The sequence below is a fragment of the Carassius carassius genome, chromosome 32 (assembly GCF_963082965.1).
Source record: "Carassius carassius chromosome 32, fCarCar2.1, whole genome shotgun sequence".
In the NCBI taxonomy this organism is placed as follows: domain Eukaryota; kingdom Metazoa; phylum Chordata; class Actinopteri; order Cypriniformes; family Cyprinidae; genus Carassius; species Carassius carassius.
Genome location: NC_081786.1, coordinates 13177130 through 13196319, shown reverse-complemented (window position 1 = coordinate 13196319; position 19190 = coordinate 13177130). Strand labels below are relative to the sequence as shown.

General features: G+C 37.1%; 1 protein-coding gene across 4 annotated transcripts in view; it reads right to left on the bottom strand.

The window, feature by feature from the left end:
• Positions 1-202: 202 nt before the first annotated feature.
• The window catches only part of grid1a (glutamate receptor, ionotropic, delta 1a), a 233214-nt gene continuing 214226 nt past the window's right edge, over positions 203-19190 (bottom strand). Inside the window, exons 12-17 of one of the 4 annotated variants that reach the window (XM_059520395.1) lie at positions 17934-18072; positions 11823-12018; positions 6126-6292; positions 4319-4559; positions 2562-2697; positions 203-944 (exon numbers count right to left, since the gene is read on the bottom strand). In XM_059520395.1, the coding sequence (XP_059376378.1) occupies positions 556-944; positions 2562-2697; positions 4319-4559; positions 6126-6292; positions 11823-12018; positions 17934-18072 (1268 nt within the window). In that variant the 3' untranslated portion in view covers positions 203-555. Of the gene's footprint in view, positions 945-2561; positions 2698-4174; positions 4560-6125; positions 6293-11822; positions 12019-17933; positions 18073-19190 lie in introns of those variants that run through there. The other 3 variants (XM_059520396.1, XM_059520397.1, XM_059520398.1) reach the window with 3 other exon arrangements.

Genomic DNA, 19190 nt, shown 5'->3' with positions numbered 1-19190 from the left:
TGTTCCCTGGGATCAAACTTTACATTATGGTGCCTCCACAAACCTGCAGTTTCTTTGATTCATTTCTCTTTAAAGCTTTAATATTAAACAATAAATTAGGTGATCAAAAGATTCACAGATTGTTTCTCTTTCTCCTGTTTCCTCCCCATCTCTTCTCCTTCAAATGAAAATCTTTAAACGTGGCACTTAGAAAACATCCACAAGGATTTCTCATTTTTATTTTAGAACAAAATTTACAAAGCCATTCAAACAGTCTGTATTGTATGTAATTACTTCTTTTAAACTCAACTTCAAAAAAATCATGAATATTCAAAATACACTTTGACTTCACTGCTGTCTCTCACTATATACAAATATGTACAGGCAAGGAAAGTCAGCATCTCACAGTCGTATGTATCTGTACTGAAAAAAAGAGAGATCTCCATATCTGTTTGTATGTATGTAATTGTATAAATGCAACCAGACCTGTTCCAAACCTGGTTTTTGTGATTGGCTGGTTGACAGTCTTTAGAATGCTCAGACCGGTCGGCTCAAATAGAGGTCCCATGGCTTGGATCAATGGCTTCTGGAATGGGTCCCCTGGGCACTGCCTGGTAAGAGATGGGCATAGGTGTCTTTACGGGGCTCTGGCGGAAAAGGCCTCCGTTGGGCGCCCGGTGTTTGCAGCGCATGGAGAGTGGCAGAGTGGAACTGCTGAGAGGGAGGGGGAGGCTCCGTCCGGGCACGCGGCCGACCCCAGGACCCTCCTGGAGGAAGGAAGTCACGGACAGGCCCCCAGGGGGGAAATCTCTCATGGCTTCCTGGGAGCTCTGCTGTGGCCGCATGCTGCCCATGTCCAGGGCAGAGATCTCCAGAGACTGACCTGGCAGCTGCTTGTGCGCCAGATCGTCCTCCATCAGCCCACTCAAACGCTGGTGAACCTGCTCCAAATTCACCTCTTTGTCCTGGGAATGACAGAGAAAGAGGCAGATTTAGACTGAGCCCAAGGTGAGGGGAAAGATGAAAGGGCGGAAACTGATTTGTGGGGTGGAAAAAGGCAAGAAAGAAAGAAGAAGTGAGAAATTAAAAGTGGACAGGCACTGGAGCAAGAACAGATGTGAATGAAAAGAACGTGGAAGTGCGTGTAATCTTTCAGAAAAGAGCAGAAGGTGTTTACCAGGGGCTCCAAACAATCACATCAGCTCTGATTAATGATACCAATTACACAACATACTACTGACAGCACGGAATAATCTCATAAAAATAAAATCAAATCCATCTCTTCTCCCACCCGCTCCAGCAAGCAAAAGGTCTGAACTGCTAAAAAAGCTTCATATCCGAAAGTTGCGAAATGGAAGAAATCAATGATGCAAATGAGAGTGAGTGCTGGGAAACATGGGCCATAAATTGAAAAGCAAACACATGCTTTGGAGCTCCAGTGTTTCGGGCTTATTTCGGAGGAGCCTTGATAGGGGTATTTCTACATTCTTTGATACGCTCTGCCGTGAAATAGCTTTGGTCATGCACCAGTGATGCCGTGGCATGCTACTTAATGAAAGAATCAAGCCTACATTAACAGGCCGCTAACTGCTCACATTTTTTCCCCACACAGTCATTTAATTCTCATACCATGCATCCTCCACGAGAGAGTAAGGAGGGTGAACTCCTTGAAGCATTGAACTCCTTGAAGTGATACTATGAAGCATTCATAAGTAATGCATCCTTTCCATTTTAACAGAATAGTTCATCCCAAAATTGTATTCTGTCATTTACTCACGCTCATGTTGTTTCAAACCTCTATCATGTGGAAACACATGACAGGTCAATGAATTTTCACTTTTGGGTGAACTGGTCCTTTAACTAAATTGCAGAGGCCTTAAGTCTCTAGCCTGGTCAATACCAGTGAATCATTTGTATATTGTACAGTTTTGTATCGTTTATTGGTAATTAGATGTGTCACATTATGAGACTATGTTTCTGAGTCATAAGATCAATGAAGAGATAATTACTGCAGAGCTCATGCAGCTGTAGAAGAAAGTCTGAATGTACAGTAGCTCTAATTAAAAATGCATTTATTCGCCATTAAAATACACCCAATTTGGGGCACTTACAGCCATGACAAACAACACAATTTGAGGCCAATCTCCTTTTGGAATCCAGATTGCAATATTTTGGGACACCAGTGTGGCCACTGAATGGGTGATCTGATGGATGACAAACAGAGGATGAATTTGATGAGTATGTGGAGCGTAATGGAGAGGCACACAGTGGGATTCCTGTTAGTGCTACTTTGGCAAAGAGAATTCATGAATAAAGTCATCACTCTAAACAGAAAGTACTTATTAATCCACACAATATGGATGAATGAATGTCTCTGACTTTGCCTGGGTCTCTGTCATCAGTTAGTTCTTTTTGCATAAGTGAGTTATAATTACTGCTCCACCCACATCCACATATATAATCTGATTGATTTGGAGTCCTAACCCACTCCAGGAGGACGCTTGTCCTTCCTCTAAATGACTCTACATTGTCAAGCCCTGTTCACCCCACTGACAGGTATCCCTGCTCAGGTCTCGGCTGACCTGTGTAAAAAGCCTGCGTGTCTTCCCAGTCTCTTTCTCTCTCTGGCCAAACGTCCCGTGCGCATCCTGCAGCAGGTGCAATTTCATTATATGCCAATGACCCAGATGCCATCTCCAGAGTGCAGCCCTTAGTGTCCTGTATGAGACCATAGAGAACCTGTGACTGCCTGGACATTGGCATATAATTGCAATAAGAAGACACAGAGAGGGATATAAAATGTAAAGTTGGTTATCGTGTGGTTCTTATTGCTTGCCAGAGCTCCAGTGACTACCTTCTTACAGTGTATCATAAACCAAACAAAATCATACTTAAAAGAACCATTCAAATTATACAGGCATATGACAGACTGAGCACCTTAAAGCAAGAACAAGGCGTTGGTTGGTGAAAGCAATATAGTCTGAAAGCTAGTAAAAGTTCTTATCTCTTTATGTGCTATTAATTCAAATCCAGTCAAATTTCAAGCAGTTGACAAATGGAAGTCATAATACAGACGTCTTATCATTATTATTCAACAATGTCTGTAAAATTTAATATTACGTTATCAACAAGCAACCTTCCCGAACTATAATATGTGGTTTATGAGCTGTTGCTCTCACCAACGTGCTTGCCTCAGCTCAAGATATCACCAAAGGGAAAAGAGAGAAGGAGAGGAGACAAGGACGGAAGAGTAACTGCAGAACACTTGAACATAAGTCAATAAGTCTCTGGCTTTCTCATTGCACACACTTTAGTTTAGGGATCCAGGTACAACCTTTGCCCTAACAACCTAGCAGAAGCAGCAGAGGTAGTATGATTGACGGATATTGCAAATTGGGGATGTTTGTATGCAGCAAGCTACTCGGAAACAACAATTTAATGAATGGAACAACACTTGTAGGTGCCCATAAGCTAATGGGTTTGAATACAAAAGCTATCATCTCCACTTAACGGGATAGTACATCCAAACAAAGAATGTTCTGTCATTATTTTCTGTGGTTCCAAACTCATATGAATTCTTTTACTCTCTGAAACACAAAAGAAGATATTTTGAAGAACAATTTAGCTGTTTGTGGCCATTATAAAACCAATGGGTACCAAAACTTTCAAATTCCAGAAAGGACACAAAAGTAGCAAGACATTGTTAAAAATATGGCAAAATAAAAATAACTGAGAATGTTTTCTGATAGAAAGCATGAACCAGTCTTCACTGGTTTGTGAACAAATGGCATTTTTGGATTCCATTGACTTTATAATATAGACAGCATAAAGTCATAATACAAGCAGCGGAAGAACTTTTTCCAAATTGTGATGAGCATTTGAGTACATCAAACATTTCAGGTTATCAAAGAAAAAAAAAAAATTGGTTGGATTTTAAGATATTATTATATTATTATAATATTCTGTGGTTGACAGTAATTCATATGTATTTGGAACAAAGTGAGGGTGAGTAAATGATGACTTTTTCATTTTTGAGTGAACTATCCTTTTTTATAATAAATTTGATCTGTTTTCTTTTTCTTAGGTGATCTTGTGCTTTTCTTGAGTGACTCCCTCCCCCCTTTACCCTTCCCTCTTGCCTTCTCTTTGGCAACACTTCAGCAAATGGGAGGCAGTAAGTTCTTAATTGTCACACCTATAGCTGGGTGTACTGGAGCTCGACTAAATCAGGACTTGCGTCAGTGGCGTCTGGATCCATAAAGTAGAGTGTGGCAGTGGCTGTACAGTCCTGGGCGCGGTGGGCAGGGCTTGGCCGTAGTTTGGCCGCCTGTGGGGTCACCTCTTTGGGCTGTGCACGCTGACAGCGTGGCCCGTTCCACCATGACTCCAGAGCGGCCACCAGGCAGGCCAACAGCAGCCCTGCCGCTAGGATGCAGAAGACCCCAGCGAAGCTGTGCAGTCTCAGGGCACGGCCCTCCGGCTGGGGCTCCGCGTGCTTGTCCAGGTCACAGCGACCTTTTCGTGGCCACCACTTCTGCTTTAGTATGTCAAGGTCTCCTTTCTCCTGCAGGTCAAGGATCCTGAAGTGAAAAGGAAAATAGATTGTTAATGGATTGTTAAAAAGGGCTGAGATACTAATCTGTCATTGCTTTCATTTGAATAATAAAAAAATACATTCTGAAATGATTGATTTTGCCAGTTCCACCGCTTTGTTGAAAACTTTATTACAAGAGGGAAGTTCAGAACAAAATATGATTTAAAGGTGACAATGAGGCATATATAAGGGTTGGACAAAATAATATGAAAATCTTGTAAATAAGCAATATTTCTGAAGGTGTTTTTTCACCAATTGCATTTAATACAGCTTCCAGATGTTTTCATATAGATTCATACACTTTTTGAATAGGCTTTAGCTGAATGTTGTCTATGAAAACATCTGCCAGTTGCTTTAAAGATCCTGGAATTGACTTCTCACTCCTCTCTCTAAAACTTTCAAAACTATTATCAAAACTACACAGTAGTGTGACAATATTCAAGTCAGGTGATTTGTTTGGCCAGGGTAGATGTTGAAGTTGGTGTTCCAACTGGCCAGGTTTTATGATCATGACACCATCTTACAAATTTTTGTATCGGTGTCTGTGCTTAAAGTTTTAGCAGTTGCAACTTTTTCATGGGTGCTGGGTTTGTGAAGTGTTTCTGTGATCTTCAAGGTGAATATTGAGGTTTTCTGTCACTTTGCTGTTGTTTGGACACATAATTTTTTACCAACCCCTTTATTACAGTTATTGGCCATGGAGCCGGAACATGACCAAGAAACGATGCTACTTTATAATGCTGCTAGTTTTCAAATATAAAAAGTGAGGCAATTATCTCCTCAATTAAAAGGCAGAGATAAAACATTTGTTATTCTAAAGAGACTTATTAATTTGCGTTCTCTATATTCATGGACAAGTTTTCTTAGTACTTATACATTTCAATGCAGCAGATGTTCAGAAAGCGGACACAGTGAAAAAGGTCAATAACTAATGATGGAAACTAAAATGTCAAAGGTTGAAAAATAAAGTCTGTTCAACTGCATTTGTCCTGAGTATTAATTTAAAACAAGTTTGAATCTAATTCCCCATAACAGACTGAAAGGTGATTGTAGAAGATCCTCCATGAAAATGCATTACGAGGCCCCGATGTTCCTGATATGTGAATTATTAATTGCTGGAGAGCTTACAATTAATTGCCCTAAAGCTAATTAGTATGTGAGCAGAGCGTTGGTACGAGCTGAAAATATGAATGCAAATTATAGTCAAACAAATGAAGGGCTGCAGGGTGAGGTGCTTTAAAGTCAATGGAGAGAAGAAAGGATGGGTGGGAATGAAAATAAATGCACTGAGAAGCAGACACTGGTGATTCAACACGATTCATGGGTTCTCTGGCAAGACTGCGTCTGCCAAGGAAATAAATGTTATGTAAATAAGAGAAAGGACAGATGATGAAAGAAAAAAGGAAACAATCCATCACTGTCATGTAGTGTGATGTTTGCGAAGCTTTGGAGCTTGATATTGACTTGAAATGATTGAAACGATGGTGTCAAGTTTTTTTTTACCAACTTGTATCATTCTTTCTGATCATATTGCACATATACACTCGCTCACTTCTGTGAGAAGAGATCTCTGTAGGGGCTGCCGTGCTGCAGAGCCAGGCCGTATCCTTTGGTGCTCATGCTGTTTCCTGTGACCACCAATGAACAATCATCATCTGTCAGAGCGGCGTACTCTAACACCGCCATGTCCCACAGGAATGCGTACGGATCCCGCTTCACCTGAGAGAAATACACACACACACACACACACGGCTCAGTGTTTATTTTACCCATGTATGGCTGAACATCACGGCAGGGTTTTGTGTTTTTGATAATAGTAACGTAAACAAATCTGGAGGTTATCTTAAGATGAAGAGCTTCTTCTTTCAGTCACTCAGTTCTTGTCAGACAGGTCACAGACATCATTCAAAATGAGAGATGTTTATATTTCACTGAAAGTCATGAGATGGCTTTGAACTTGTTTCTTCTCTGCAAACTAGCCTCCCCCACTTCCTTTTTCAAGAGATTTCACTCTCTCTTGGGCAAATGGCTTTCCTCCCTCCCTCCCCCACAACACTAAATAAAGCAGCACAAGCATCCGCTTTCCTTTCTGTTTCTTTTTAACTCAGGCTCTATCACAACCATACGGTTATAACAAACCTTCATATGACAAGTACAAAAAAAAAAAAAAAAAAACGGATGTCAAAGAAGAAATGACAGGATATCTACCGTCTCCTGGCTCCTCCATATAAACATAAAATTTCCCCTAACTCTTTATAAAGTACTACAAATATCCATCGCTGACTTAAATGATATTTACAGATTGTCTTTCAAGTGTGCATCCATTAGTAGGATCTAGATACTCTTAAACAATTAAAGCATTGATATCAAATCTATCAAAGGTATACAAGTGGAATGTATTTTAAAATGTTATTTATTCCTGTGATGACAAAGTTGAATTTTCAGCAGCTATCACATGATCCTCCAGAAATGATTCTAATATGTTGATCTGATGCTCAGTTAATATCAATTATTATTAGGGCTTAGTTATTGGTAATAGTTCTTATTATTATCATCAAAGATGCAAACAGTTTTTGCTGCTTAATATTTTTGTGTAAACCACAATCAAAAAAATAACTCTTTGGCTGAACATGATTCAATTTATTATGTATTTTAGACTTTTTTAGGCAGGTCCTCAACCCAACCACATGCTCCACACTTCACCACAATAACGTAACCAGCACAAGATACACCAATAGAAATAAATATTTTAAAATTAGACATTAGACATGAAAGAAAATAAATAAATGCATAAAATACTTTATTTTAACATTCAATCTCCCCATATCCAGTCCCGTGAAAAACTTAATGGGAAGTGTAAAACTTATTTTGAGGTTGTTGATATGTTCTTTCAAAATGAAAACATCAAGTTAACCCAAAAAGCATCCATTTCAAGTCAGTTTAACAAGATGCACTCATGTTTGAATGACAAACCTGATACATGGTGTTAAATCAAATGAATTGTTTAAATAAATTGACAGCATAATTTTTTTTTTTTTTATGTACTTACTTTTTTTCTTTCCACAAACTTAAGCAGCAAATATTGTTTTCAACATTGATAATAATAAGAAATGCTGATTGAGCACCAAATGATTAGAATGATTATGGATTGTTGGAAGGTGAACCTTCGGCCCAGTCTGAGGTCCTGAGCACTCTGGAGAAGGTTTTCGTCCAGGATATCCCTGTACTTGGTCGCATTCATCTTTCCCTCGATTGCAACCAGTCGTCCTGTCCCTGCAGCTGAAAAACACCACCACAGCTCTAGGAAGGGTTCTGGTTGTCCCAAATGTCTTCCATTTAAGGAGTATGGAGGCCACTGTGCTCTTAGGACCCTTAAGTGCAGCAGAAAGTTTTTTGTAACCTTGGCCAGATCTGTGCCTTGCCACAATTTTGTCTCTGAGCTCTTCGGGCAGTTCCTTTGACCTCATGATTCTCATTTGCTCTGACATGTACTGTGAGCTGTAAGGTCTTATATAGACAGGTGTGTGGCTTTCCTAATCAAGTCCAATCAGTATAATCAAACAAAGCTGGACTCAAATAAAGGTGTAGAACCATCTCAATGATGATGAGAAGAAATGCACAGCACCTGAGTTAAATATATGAGTGTCACAGCAAAGGGTCTGAATACTTAGGACCATGTGATATTTCAGTTTTTCTTTTATAAATCTGCAAAAATGTCAACAATTCTGTGTTTTTCTGTGACTATGGGGTGCTGTGTGTACATTCATGAGGAAAAAACATGAACTTACATGATTTTAGCAAATGGCGGCAATATAACAAAGAGTGAAAAATTTAAGGGGGTCTGAATACTTTCAGTACCCACTGTGTGTATATATATATATATATATATATATATATATATATATATATATATATATATATATATATTATATGATTTAAAACTGGTAATGATGCTATACTGTCCATTGGTTATGGCCCTATTTCCGCCACATAAAATATATAAAAATATATAAAAAATAAATAAATTCATAAATAAATTCATGTCTTTTAGGGGAAAAAAAAACATAAAATTACAAAATTTTCCAGTGACAAATGTCCATACACTACTGGACATTGTTAGCAAACAAGTTATACTAGTGAGGGTGTGAAATGTTTTCTGTAAGAGAATTTATTTTCTAGTCCACAGGGACAAAAGTGGCCACAGTTGAAGAAACACTTGTGTTTAAATGTGAATCTGTTGGGCAATTACTGGTAGTTAAACAATTCAGCATGGATGGCCTAACAATAGCACTATTCAACACCATCCAACGTGTGGGGGTGCAACTGTACAGGCCTCAATTTCTCTTGGTCTTATCTCTTTTCATTATTCTGCTTCAGAAATCAATTCTGAGCCTGCTGAATTGCTAGCTTAATAGCCAGTTATGTAACTGGGCTGAAAAACTCTCATAAAGAGATTCATGGTTTGGTGATATCTCCTGCAAAAGCATGCCAGTGGATATAGCACAATAAGACGAGCTGTGAAATTCAATAGCTGCAATTTTTTGATGTTTATCAAATGTTTTGATGTGTATATTGAGTGTCTTAAAGATTCTCTTAGCATCAGCAACAGTTTGTATACAAAGTGACTTTGAAAGTTTTAGCAAACAAGCACAAATACATAAATGCTTTCAGCAGCATATGAATAATTTTTATGACTAGCACAATATGGATGGATATTACATTGTCTGAGTCATGAATATTTATCTTGATAGTCTAAAGCAGTTTTGTCATGTTTTCTGTCAGACTTGCATGCTACATTTTCCTTTCTCTCTTTAATGATGCAAGATGCCTGAATTTTCCTGTTTCAAACCTAAACAAACTGCAGTTTACTTCTGGGCTCTTTTTGTGTTCTGTGAGACATGCTTTGGATTACAAAGAGCCACCGATAGCCAGCCAGCCTCATGCACAAGGTAGTGGACAGAAAAGCTCTTACCAGCACCACGGACAGCTCTTACGAATTACTATACAGTACAGCAGAAATTCAGCACCACGGACAGCTCTCCACTCTGATTAACACGACTAGTGCTGTTTTAAAAGGTTTAATAATGGTTTAATAATAGTTTAATAATAGTTACTCCTCTTATCACCTGTTTCATGTGCTATATGTGTTTATATATATATATATATATATATATATATATATATATATATATATATATATATATATATATATATATATATTAGGGCTATCAAAATTAACGCGTTAACGCAAACTCATTTTAATGGCACATCTTAACTGTTCAGCGTGTGGTTGAGAGGAGAGTTCTTTTAGTTAAACCATTTATTATGTTACTTCTCTAATTAAAGTGTAGCTGAAATCACAGCACAGCTACAGTATTGTCTTTATTTTATGTGTATTTGATTTCATTAGACAATGGCTCGATTATAAATCTGGATTTTTGTGCAGATTAACATCTTGGAAGGAACAGCAGTCTTAATGGGTCGCGTTTCAGTCAATATTTCATATTAATTTGGTTTTCTGACAACAGAAACATTAAAATATAACAATGAAAACAGATTTATTGAGAATTTGGCTCCATCAAATTATACTATGTGGGCACAGAGAGGCAAACAAATGTATTAATAAATAATAAATACACATTTTGCATGTTCAGAAGAAGTAAGCTGGCCTGTCCTGCAAATAATGTAAACCGGCTCGTGCAAGTAAATTGCTCAGTGCAAAGAAAGAGAAGTAATGGGAACCTGGTATTTCTATGTTCTTTTTTTCATGGGTCTAATGGAAATTAACAAGTTATTTGAAAATGTCTATAACTTTGCTAGTAATTTCTTACTATTAATGAGACCAAGACTGAAATTATCTTGTTTGGTTCAAATGATCACAGCACTCATGATGTTGATCTCGATACTCTGTTACCTTACAGTACCACCTGTGTTCGGAATCTGGGGGTTTTGCTTGATAACAGGCTTAAATTTGATAAGCAGATCTTTTTTCTATCATCTTCGTTAAGGTTAAGCCCTTTTTGTCTGGTAAGAATCTTGAAACTGTCATGCATGCATTTGTAACATGTCGCCTAGACTATTGTAACTCTTTGTATATTGGTGCCTCTCAGACTTGTGTCACACGTTTACAGTTAGTCCAAAATGCCGCAGCCCGGCTCCTCAAAGGGAAGCGTAAAAGTGATCACATTACACCAGTTCTGATTTCGCTTCATTGTTTACCGGTCAAATACATAATTGACTTTAAAGTTTTGTTATTTGTTTTTAAGTCTTTGCGGAACCAGACACCACAGTACCTATCTAAACTACTACTGCCACCTTCTCAGTCTAGATCACTTAGATCTAGGAACTCTGATTTACTATATGTTCCTAGAACCAGACTTAAAAACAGGGGTGATCGCGCATTTGCAGCCATCGGTCCTAAGTTATGGAATAGCCTTCAAGCCTACATCAGATCCGCCCAAACCTTGTCAACTTTTAAATCTGCCCTGAAAACGTACTTTTTTTTCCATGGCTTTCAATATCCCGTGACTCATATTGGCATTAATTTCTTTTGTAACTTACTGTTCTCCTCTATTTTATTTTTGAGGATTTTATTTATTTTTATCTTACTTTTATTGTTTCTCTAGTGCTTAAATTCTGTGTCATTATTGTCGACTTCTTTTAGCCTTGTAAAGCACTTTAGTCAACACCAGTTGTTTTTAAATGTGCTATATAAATAAACTTGTATTTTATTGTAACCTTTGAAACATGTCTAGTCTTCATGGTCTATGTTGAGTATGGTTTCACTAATAATAAACATACATTTGCATATAGCATCCATATTTGTCCATGCTCATGTTGATTAGAGTATTAAACATGTTACAAGTATTCTTTAAGGTACATTTAGAGCAGATAAAATGTGCAATTAAGTTGCGATTAATCATGAGTTAACTCATGACTATCATTCAATTAATCGTGATTAAATATTTTAATCGATTGATAGCCCTATAATTTTGTGGAAACTTTTACATATTTTTCAGGATTATTTTGATGAACAGAAAGTTAAAAAGAACAATGCATTTGAAATATAAAATGTATTTTTTGTAAAATTATAAATGTATTAATATAGGGCCTGTATATACCAAAAATAAACAGCCACCTTGATATTTAGGGGTCCTTAGCATCATAAAGTTAGTATTAGGCTATATATGTAGACTCTTTATCCCCACTCCCACCTCATCTGTAAGTAACAGGACTCTGTGTCTGATACCTTGCGGATGCCTTCAGCAGGAGAGGTCACAGAGTTGTCCTGTCCCTGATTTTTATTGATAGTTCTCCACAGCTCGGCGAAAGTGCTGTCTTGCTCCAAGGGGTTGGTGCCCTTCACCCTGAAATACTCGAACACAGCAGAGTCTCTAACCGTTCCGTAGCTCAGCTCTGTTTGCTTGGAAAGGTCTTGAAATGTTCTGGATTGAGAATAAAAATAATAAAAGATATACAAGTCACATATATTATTTAAAAATGCACATTATATTGAAAATTAAATAAAAACAGACATGAAAACAGAGTGTGGAAGAAGGCAAATTTTGCTAATTAACATGCTGTATGCTAAGAATTATTGATGCCTGATGTTCAGAATGTGTTTGCGAAATTGCCACTGTGTTTACTGTCATGCTCTGGATGATTTGGTTTATTATTTTAGTTTTTAAACAATCTGGAGGTCTAGATATGCCTCAAACATCAACAACAAAAAACTGTGAATGGTACATTTCACAATCTGCATAAACAGTGTGAAAGGAGCATTAAACAATTAAAATCGTACTCTCGCTGGAACCAACCATTTAAGCATATCATATGGTGCTTTTCAGCCAACTGAATAACATGCAACAGTGTACGCACACAGATACTATTATTTCACTTTATTTTGAATTGCTCTCTTAGAGTGAGGAAAGCTTTATTACCATGACTGTAAAGATTTAAAAGAACAGAAAATAAATTCAATGAGGAGAAATAAAACACAATTAATGGAATGAAATATATGTAAAAAAAAAATAAAAAAGGTTTGGTGCAAAGAGAATGGATTCATATCTAAACAAATGTCAAGTGTCAATCTTTATATATATGTATGGCTTTATAAGGTTTAGAATCTGAAATAAATTCACAACATGCTCTCTCTTATTTTAAATAAAATAAAAAAGATATATTTTATTTAATTAAAAATGTAATTAAAACAATCATAACACTGTCACGTACGGGAACACAGGAGACGGAAAATCCAAGTGCAGTGTGAGTTTAATAGGGTTATCCAAATTCAGAGTCAAAACAAGCCGGGGTCGTAACCAAACATCAGTCCAAAACAGAAACAAACAAACAGGAACAGGAACAGGAACTCGAAGACTAGGAACGCGAGGAAACTTGGTGACGGAAAGTAAGGACTCCATGCAGACAAACAGAAAAGGACTGGTTAATATAGGGAGGATAATGACTAACAAGTGAAGACACCTGAGTGCAATTAACAGGAGTGCAATTACTGTGATGAAGGGACAAGGCTAGTGGGAATTGTAGTGCCTACGGTGAGGTGCCTATGGGGAAGTGAGACCACTAGTGGACACCCAGGGAAACAGAGACCAGACAGCGTGACAAACACAGGCAATGTGTCCATCACCTCTCCATGACACTTTTCCTCCTAAATGCACTCATGAAACAGAGGTGTAAGGTTGAGCTACTGATATGCTGCATTTCGATAGGGTAATATGGGGGTTAATGAAAGTCCCTTATCTAACACTTCTATTTCTATCACTTCTTGACCTGGCTCTCTAAGTACCAATCTAACAGCATGAAAATATTTGGCTGGTTTACATCTGCTCATCTGCTTATATATGCATGTAGTATGCATTTTTTCTACTGTATTATTATGTGTGGGCTGGATGGCTGCTTTGTCATTTAAAAAAATCAAAGAAATTCTTGTACACACACACACACACACACACACACACACACACACACACACACACACACACACACACACACACACACACACACACAGAAAATAGACTTTAAAAGGCTCTAGAAAAAAACTAAACAAAAACGAAATCATCACTATTTGCATAGTGAAAAAGGTACAGGCGAGTTGGTGGGTAGACCAACAGGCACAACAATACTCTCTTCTCATAAAACAATAAAAGAGCTCATGCAACAATCAATCCCTAATGAAAAGGCAGACTAGACACAGCGACATTTAAACTGTCACAAATAATGAATGAATGCATAAACATGATGTATTCATTAATTATTTGAATAATTTTGGGGGGGGAAATTTCCCCTGACAAAATACAGTTCTAAATGATTTTGCAGCTCACAGCTGCTGCCTTCCATCTGCAACTTCCGATGTCATGCAGTCCATGTGATGTTTATAGGGCAGCCGGCTGCTCTTCCCTCTTGTGTAACGACACTGTGTTGCTTCTCCTTATGGTTTTAGTGGGGAGTGATTTCATGTTGAGATAAGCATCTTCCATCACCGTTGACAAGGCTATTTAACAGGACAGCACAATTATTTGCAGATTCAATGAGTCAGATTGTTAATCTTGAGAAGATAAGAAGAATCAAAACAATTAATCAGTTTAATTATAGTGATACTGTCACAAAAAAAAAAGCTTTTGTAGATTTTTAACTTTCCTATAGATACTGTTCTTTTAAACTTTCTACTCATCAAAAATATTGAAAATATATATAATGGTTAAATAATAAATAATACTAAAGGAAAGCGAAGCAGCACAATGTTTTCAAATCTGATAATAATAAAATGGTATGTTGTTCTACAGATCAGTGTATTAGAATGAAATCTGAAGGATCCTGTAACACTGAAGACTAAAGTAATGAATGCTGAAAAATCAGCTTTTCTATCACATGAATAAATGACATTTTGAAATATCAAATAAAACAGAGTTCTTTTAAATTTAAATGTATTTTACAATATAAGTATTTAATTGCTTTTTGATCAGCCTTGGTAAGCATTAGAGACTAATTTCAAAAACATATAAAATGAACTGATATGGACAGATGCACCATCATTACACTGAGATGAGATAAGCTATTAATATACATTAATATACATATATTTGGGCTTCAGTTTACAAAACATGGACTGAGCAACACTATTTTCTAAGTTCCTGTTTTCCACTTGTTCTTGTGCAAACAGAATGAAGTTTATGGTCTGCCTACAGTGAAAACTATAGAGATGGCATATACAGTATGAGGTCACCATCTCCTTTGTGCTGTTTGTGGCTGGTGGTTAAAAAAAAAAAAACCTTTATAAAGGTCTAGTTAAAAAAAATAATGTGTTAAAAAACCTATAGATTTCATTATGACCCGTGATCCACATGCTACTACAAACAACACTCTTCACCAAACCACACTTATTGAGAGAAGGCTGCAAAGAATGAGTAATGAGCTGTTAACACAAGACGTGTTCTTGCATTCAAAAACAACTAGACAGTGTGCAACTGAATGGGACAGAATGAGCTCAGGGGTCATGGGATGCATTTTTAATCATTGAAGTGTTTTTAACTTGACACACTGAAGTAAAAATGTGCTTATTGTGTAAGATGCTGAAGAAAACCTGAAGAAACTACAAAATTGCCAAAGATGTTCGTATATACTAACATACTAGTATATATACTAATAATATAATTTTATTTTCCTCTTGGGGAAAATTAGTTAGAACAGCACATATAGAATATAATTGCAATAAAACAGCAATATAAATAAATATGATAAATAAAAATCTATAAATCACTAAACATTGTAAAAATAAGTCTCAGATATATGTTTAAATAATCTTAATTAGATTTTTATATGCAGATATTGACACTGTATGTAGATTTCAATTTGCAATCAATTTGATCAATTAATCAGCATATTATGTTAAATGTTTAATTGACTGACAGTACTAAACATGTAATGCACGGCCTCTGCAGGATAAATCATATATAATGCTCTATAAAATGTATTATTAGCCGTAATGGGGAAATGAATTTGGATGTGATCCATTATCTTGTTTTTATTTTGTATGAGAATGTTCTAGATGCCCTACATCCAACTAAGCATAGAAATATGGTGTTGTATTAAAACACTCAGTCTCACTCTTAACTATGTGTTCCGAAGCCAAAAAAAACCATGCAAATTAAAAGGGTCACTAAATGCATACTAAGCAGTTTGCAAACAATTTACAAACAGAATGCAAAATAGAAGACCTATATTTTATAAACAAAATTACACTTCCAATGATTTTTATAGCATACAAATTCGATTGCACTTTAGATGCATCCATCACTTCCATCAGCCAATCACAGCCCATTGGCATAGTGAAGCCGAGCATTTGGGAACATCAGGACTGAAGGCAACATTTGTCAAGCCTGAATCCCATTTTACATTTAAGGCTGGTGAGAGATATGAAAGACTCCCAGTGGGCTCCCAACATGCTAACGATACCGTATCATGCACCAGCAGGGCTGCCTGATTTTAATAACGGTTACAAACAAGGTGATTAGCACAACCATAGCAGCTGTGGATGCTGCCACTGATAGACGGAAGAAATAATCCCCCAGAGCCACAACACACACACACACACACACGAGCTGAATAAGAAATGTTATGGCATCAAACTCTCCATTAATGTTCTAAAGCTGAACCTTTGGGCAAACGGTGTGAGGCATTTCGCTGGTGAACTAAGAGGTCCACCAGGAGTATATAGTAAGAATTCAGAGAGACAGAATGCAATAAGCTTGTCCAGTTTTGGGTTTCAAGCTGAGCTGAGAGGGCCAAATTCAATGAGCAGACAGATAACATTTACAGAGGCAGGAGGAAACTATTGGCACATCAGATAGGGCATTATCAGTTCATATAAAACAACTCTCATAGTCAAATAAGAGGGAGGTTTTAAAGCAGAAAGAGCATTTATTTCTGCTGTGACAATGCAATTATTCTTCTATAGTGAGGAAGAAAGAAAATAATCACTGCAGCTCTTTTGTGGCGCATTGTTTGTGCTATCTGACAGTTGTTAGCGATATATATATATATATATATATATATATATATAACAAAGACCTGAATGTTTATAACAACAAGTGCATGAGATTTCTCTGAAGAGCATCCTGCATTGACAAAACGCACACACACATAGAAGAAAAGGTTCTAAAAATGAAGCGACCTTTCTTGGAATTTATGGGGTTTGTCAGGAACTGTGAGCTTCCTGCTGGGAAGTGAAGGACCAACGTGGTATCTAAGAGACAGCCTGCTGTGATTTCAGATTTAATTTGAAGAAATATGAAGCATTTAGTTGACTCACAATGTTACTACTTTCAATTGTAGACTTACTTCCTCTATGCCTTGAAAATTCAGAGTTACTAGTTCTGTCGCGTTGGGTCAATTATTAGTTTCTTCTTCAAATGACTAAATAGTTGATTTATACAGTATGGTGACAACAGAACTGTTATTATGCAATGTTAAAAATAAAATTAAGCTAGTGAGCTTTGTGTTAAAAAAGTGCATTTTAAGCAAAAAACTATGATACTGTGGACACGAGTCAAAATCCATTAAACATATTCACAGTTAGTTAGTTGCCTAAATTCAGAGCCAGATTGCAGATTCTAACTGATAATTTACAGAAAATAGTGCAGTGTATGATGGGCACAGACTTGTTCTTTTCTTGTGATTTTTTTCCGCTTTTGACTCTGAATCCATCCAGTCGGATAATATAAAACATGCTTGATATTTTAAGCAAATTATACTGTAGAAAAACATGCTTTTCAGTACAGCATTTGAATAAATGCCTCATGCAAACCAGCTAACCCTGGACCCCTTATCTACTTTATATCACTGAACCCCTCTGTGATTTTATCAAATTTTTCCTTCATGTTCCTTACTTACCTTGGCAGTGACACAGGACTGCAGCCATGTAATAAAGAAGATACACACATTTTCGTGTTCTCTATCCCACATCAATTAGCAGACACTTTCTCACCCCACGTACTCCGTTAACCCAGTGTTGAACTTTGCTGAAACGGCATGGTGTATTGTGAGCCATTTTTCACAAGGTAAACACTGACCGACAGACTAATTGACTGCTTTTCTGAATGACTAATTAACTATTAAAAATTAGCAGCCCTCCAGGCTCTAATCTGATGCTAATAAATGCAATCCAGTGATGTGATATCCTAACCTGGAGATATACGTTTAGAGAGGAGGCAGCTCTAATAAGACTCTATGACACACCATGTGGCCAACAGTGTGATGAGTAAGGGTTTACAAGCTTGCATATGGACAAGCATCTGCAGATGTGTGGAGTTCTGGCACTGAGACAGAGCTGGACTAGTTAGCTTACCGAACAGCGTTGTCCATGCGGGATACGGTGAGGTAGGCTGCCAGGTTGGCCGTGTAGGACGAGCAGACAATGAGGGTAAATAGCCACCAGCTTCCCATTGCAATCCTGAGAGACATTGAACTCATGAAGGATTCACCACCTGCAAACACAAGGAAGAAGAGAAAACATTATACAGATTGCTTGTCATTGTTTACACCAATTCAAAAGATACACTGATTCACAAAAACCACAAAGAATGGAGAAAAATGCAGTTTTTCGACAGCAGGGTCTAACTGGTTCATGCTAACCAGCTAAACCTTGACCCCTTGTCTATATCACTGAACCCATCTGTGATTTTATCTCATTTCAGCCTTCCATTATTTCTCTTCCCGTCGCTTTTTGGCAGTGACACAGCACTGCAGCTATGTAATAAGATTAATTCTCCCATCACCCGTTTTTTTCTCAGAAAAGCTCAACACCTTATAAGCCTGTGCTGAAATGTCAACACAATATTCCTCTCCAGTGCACACAGTCTTGGAAATGTCATCATTGACACAGAGACGGTGAGAATAGAACGAGAAGGGAAAAGATCTGCTGCTTTCATGCTCAATGGAGCTCGTTAGGAGCTATAAGTTTTCTTTTGGGACTCTGAGCTAAATTATCAGAGATCTGAAATGTCCATTTAGGCCTGAAAGAATATCCACATAGTCTGTAATTGTAAAGGTCAAAGGTTAAGTGGGCAACTATGCTCATTATTGGGTTGAGAGTGCACTAATTTCCAATATAACCTCCCAGAAGAAGAAGAAGAAGAAAAAAATGCTGGTGCTTTTTTTATGTGCCCAGACATCTTTGAATCTTTGAATCATTTTTGTTCTAAACATGCACCTCCACATCAATATGTAAGTTTAGTAAAGGGATTTTCCTAAATAGTTACAAATAATTTCATTAATGACAATTATTTACAACATAGTAGCATGTATACTAGTGCAAAGTAAAATATGCCAAATTTTAAATGACTGGAAATGAAATAGCTACTACAGTACAATTCAAAAAACTTTGGGGTTGGAAAGACTACTTGATGCTTTTGAGAGAAGTCTATTATGTTCACCAAGGCTGCATTTATTTGATCAAAAATATAGTAAAAAGAAAAATTCTGTGAAATATTGTAAATGAAAAAAGCTGAATTTTCAACAGCCATTTCTCCACTCTTCAGTGTTACATGATCTCTCAAAAATTATTCTAATTTGCTGATATGCTGCTCAAGAAAAAAATTAATAT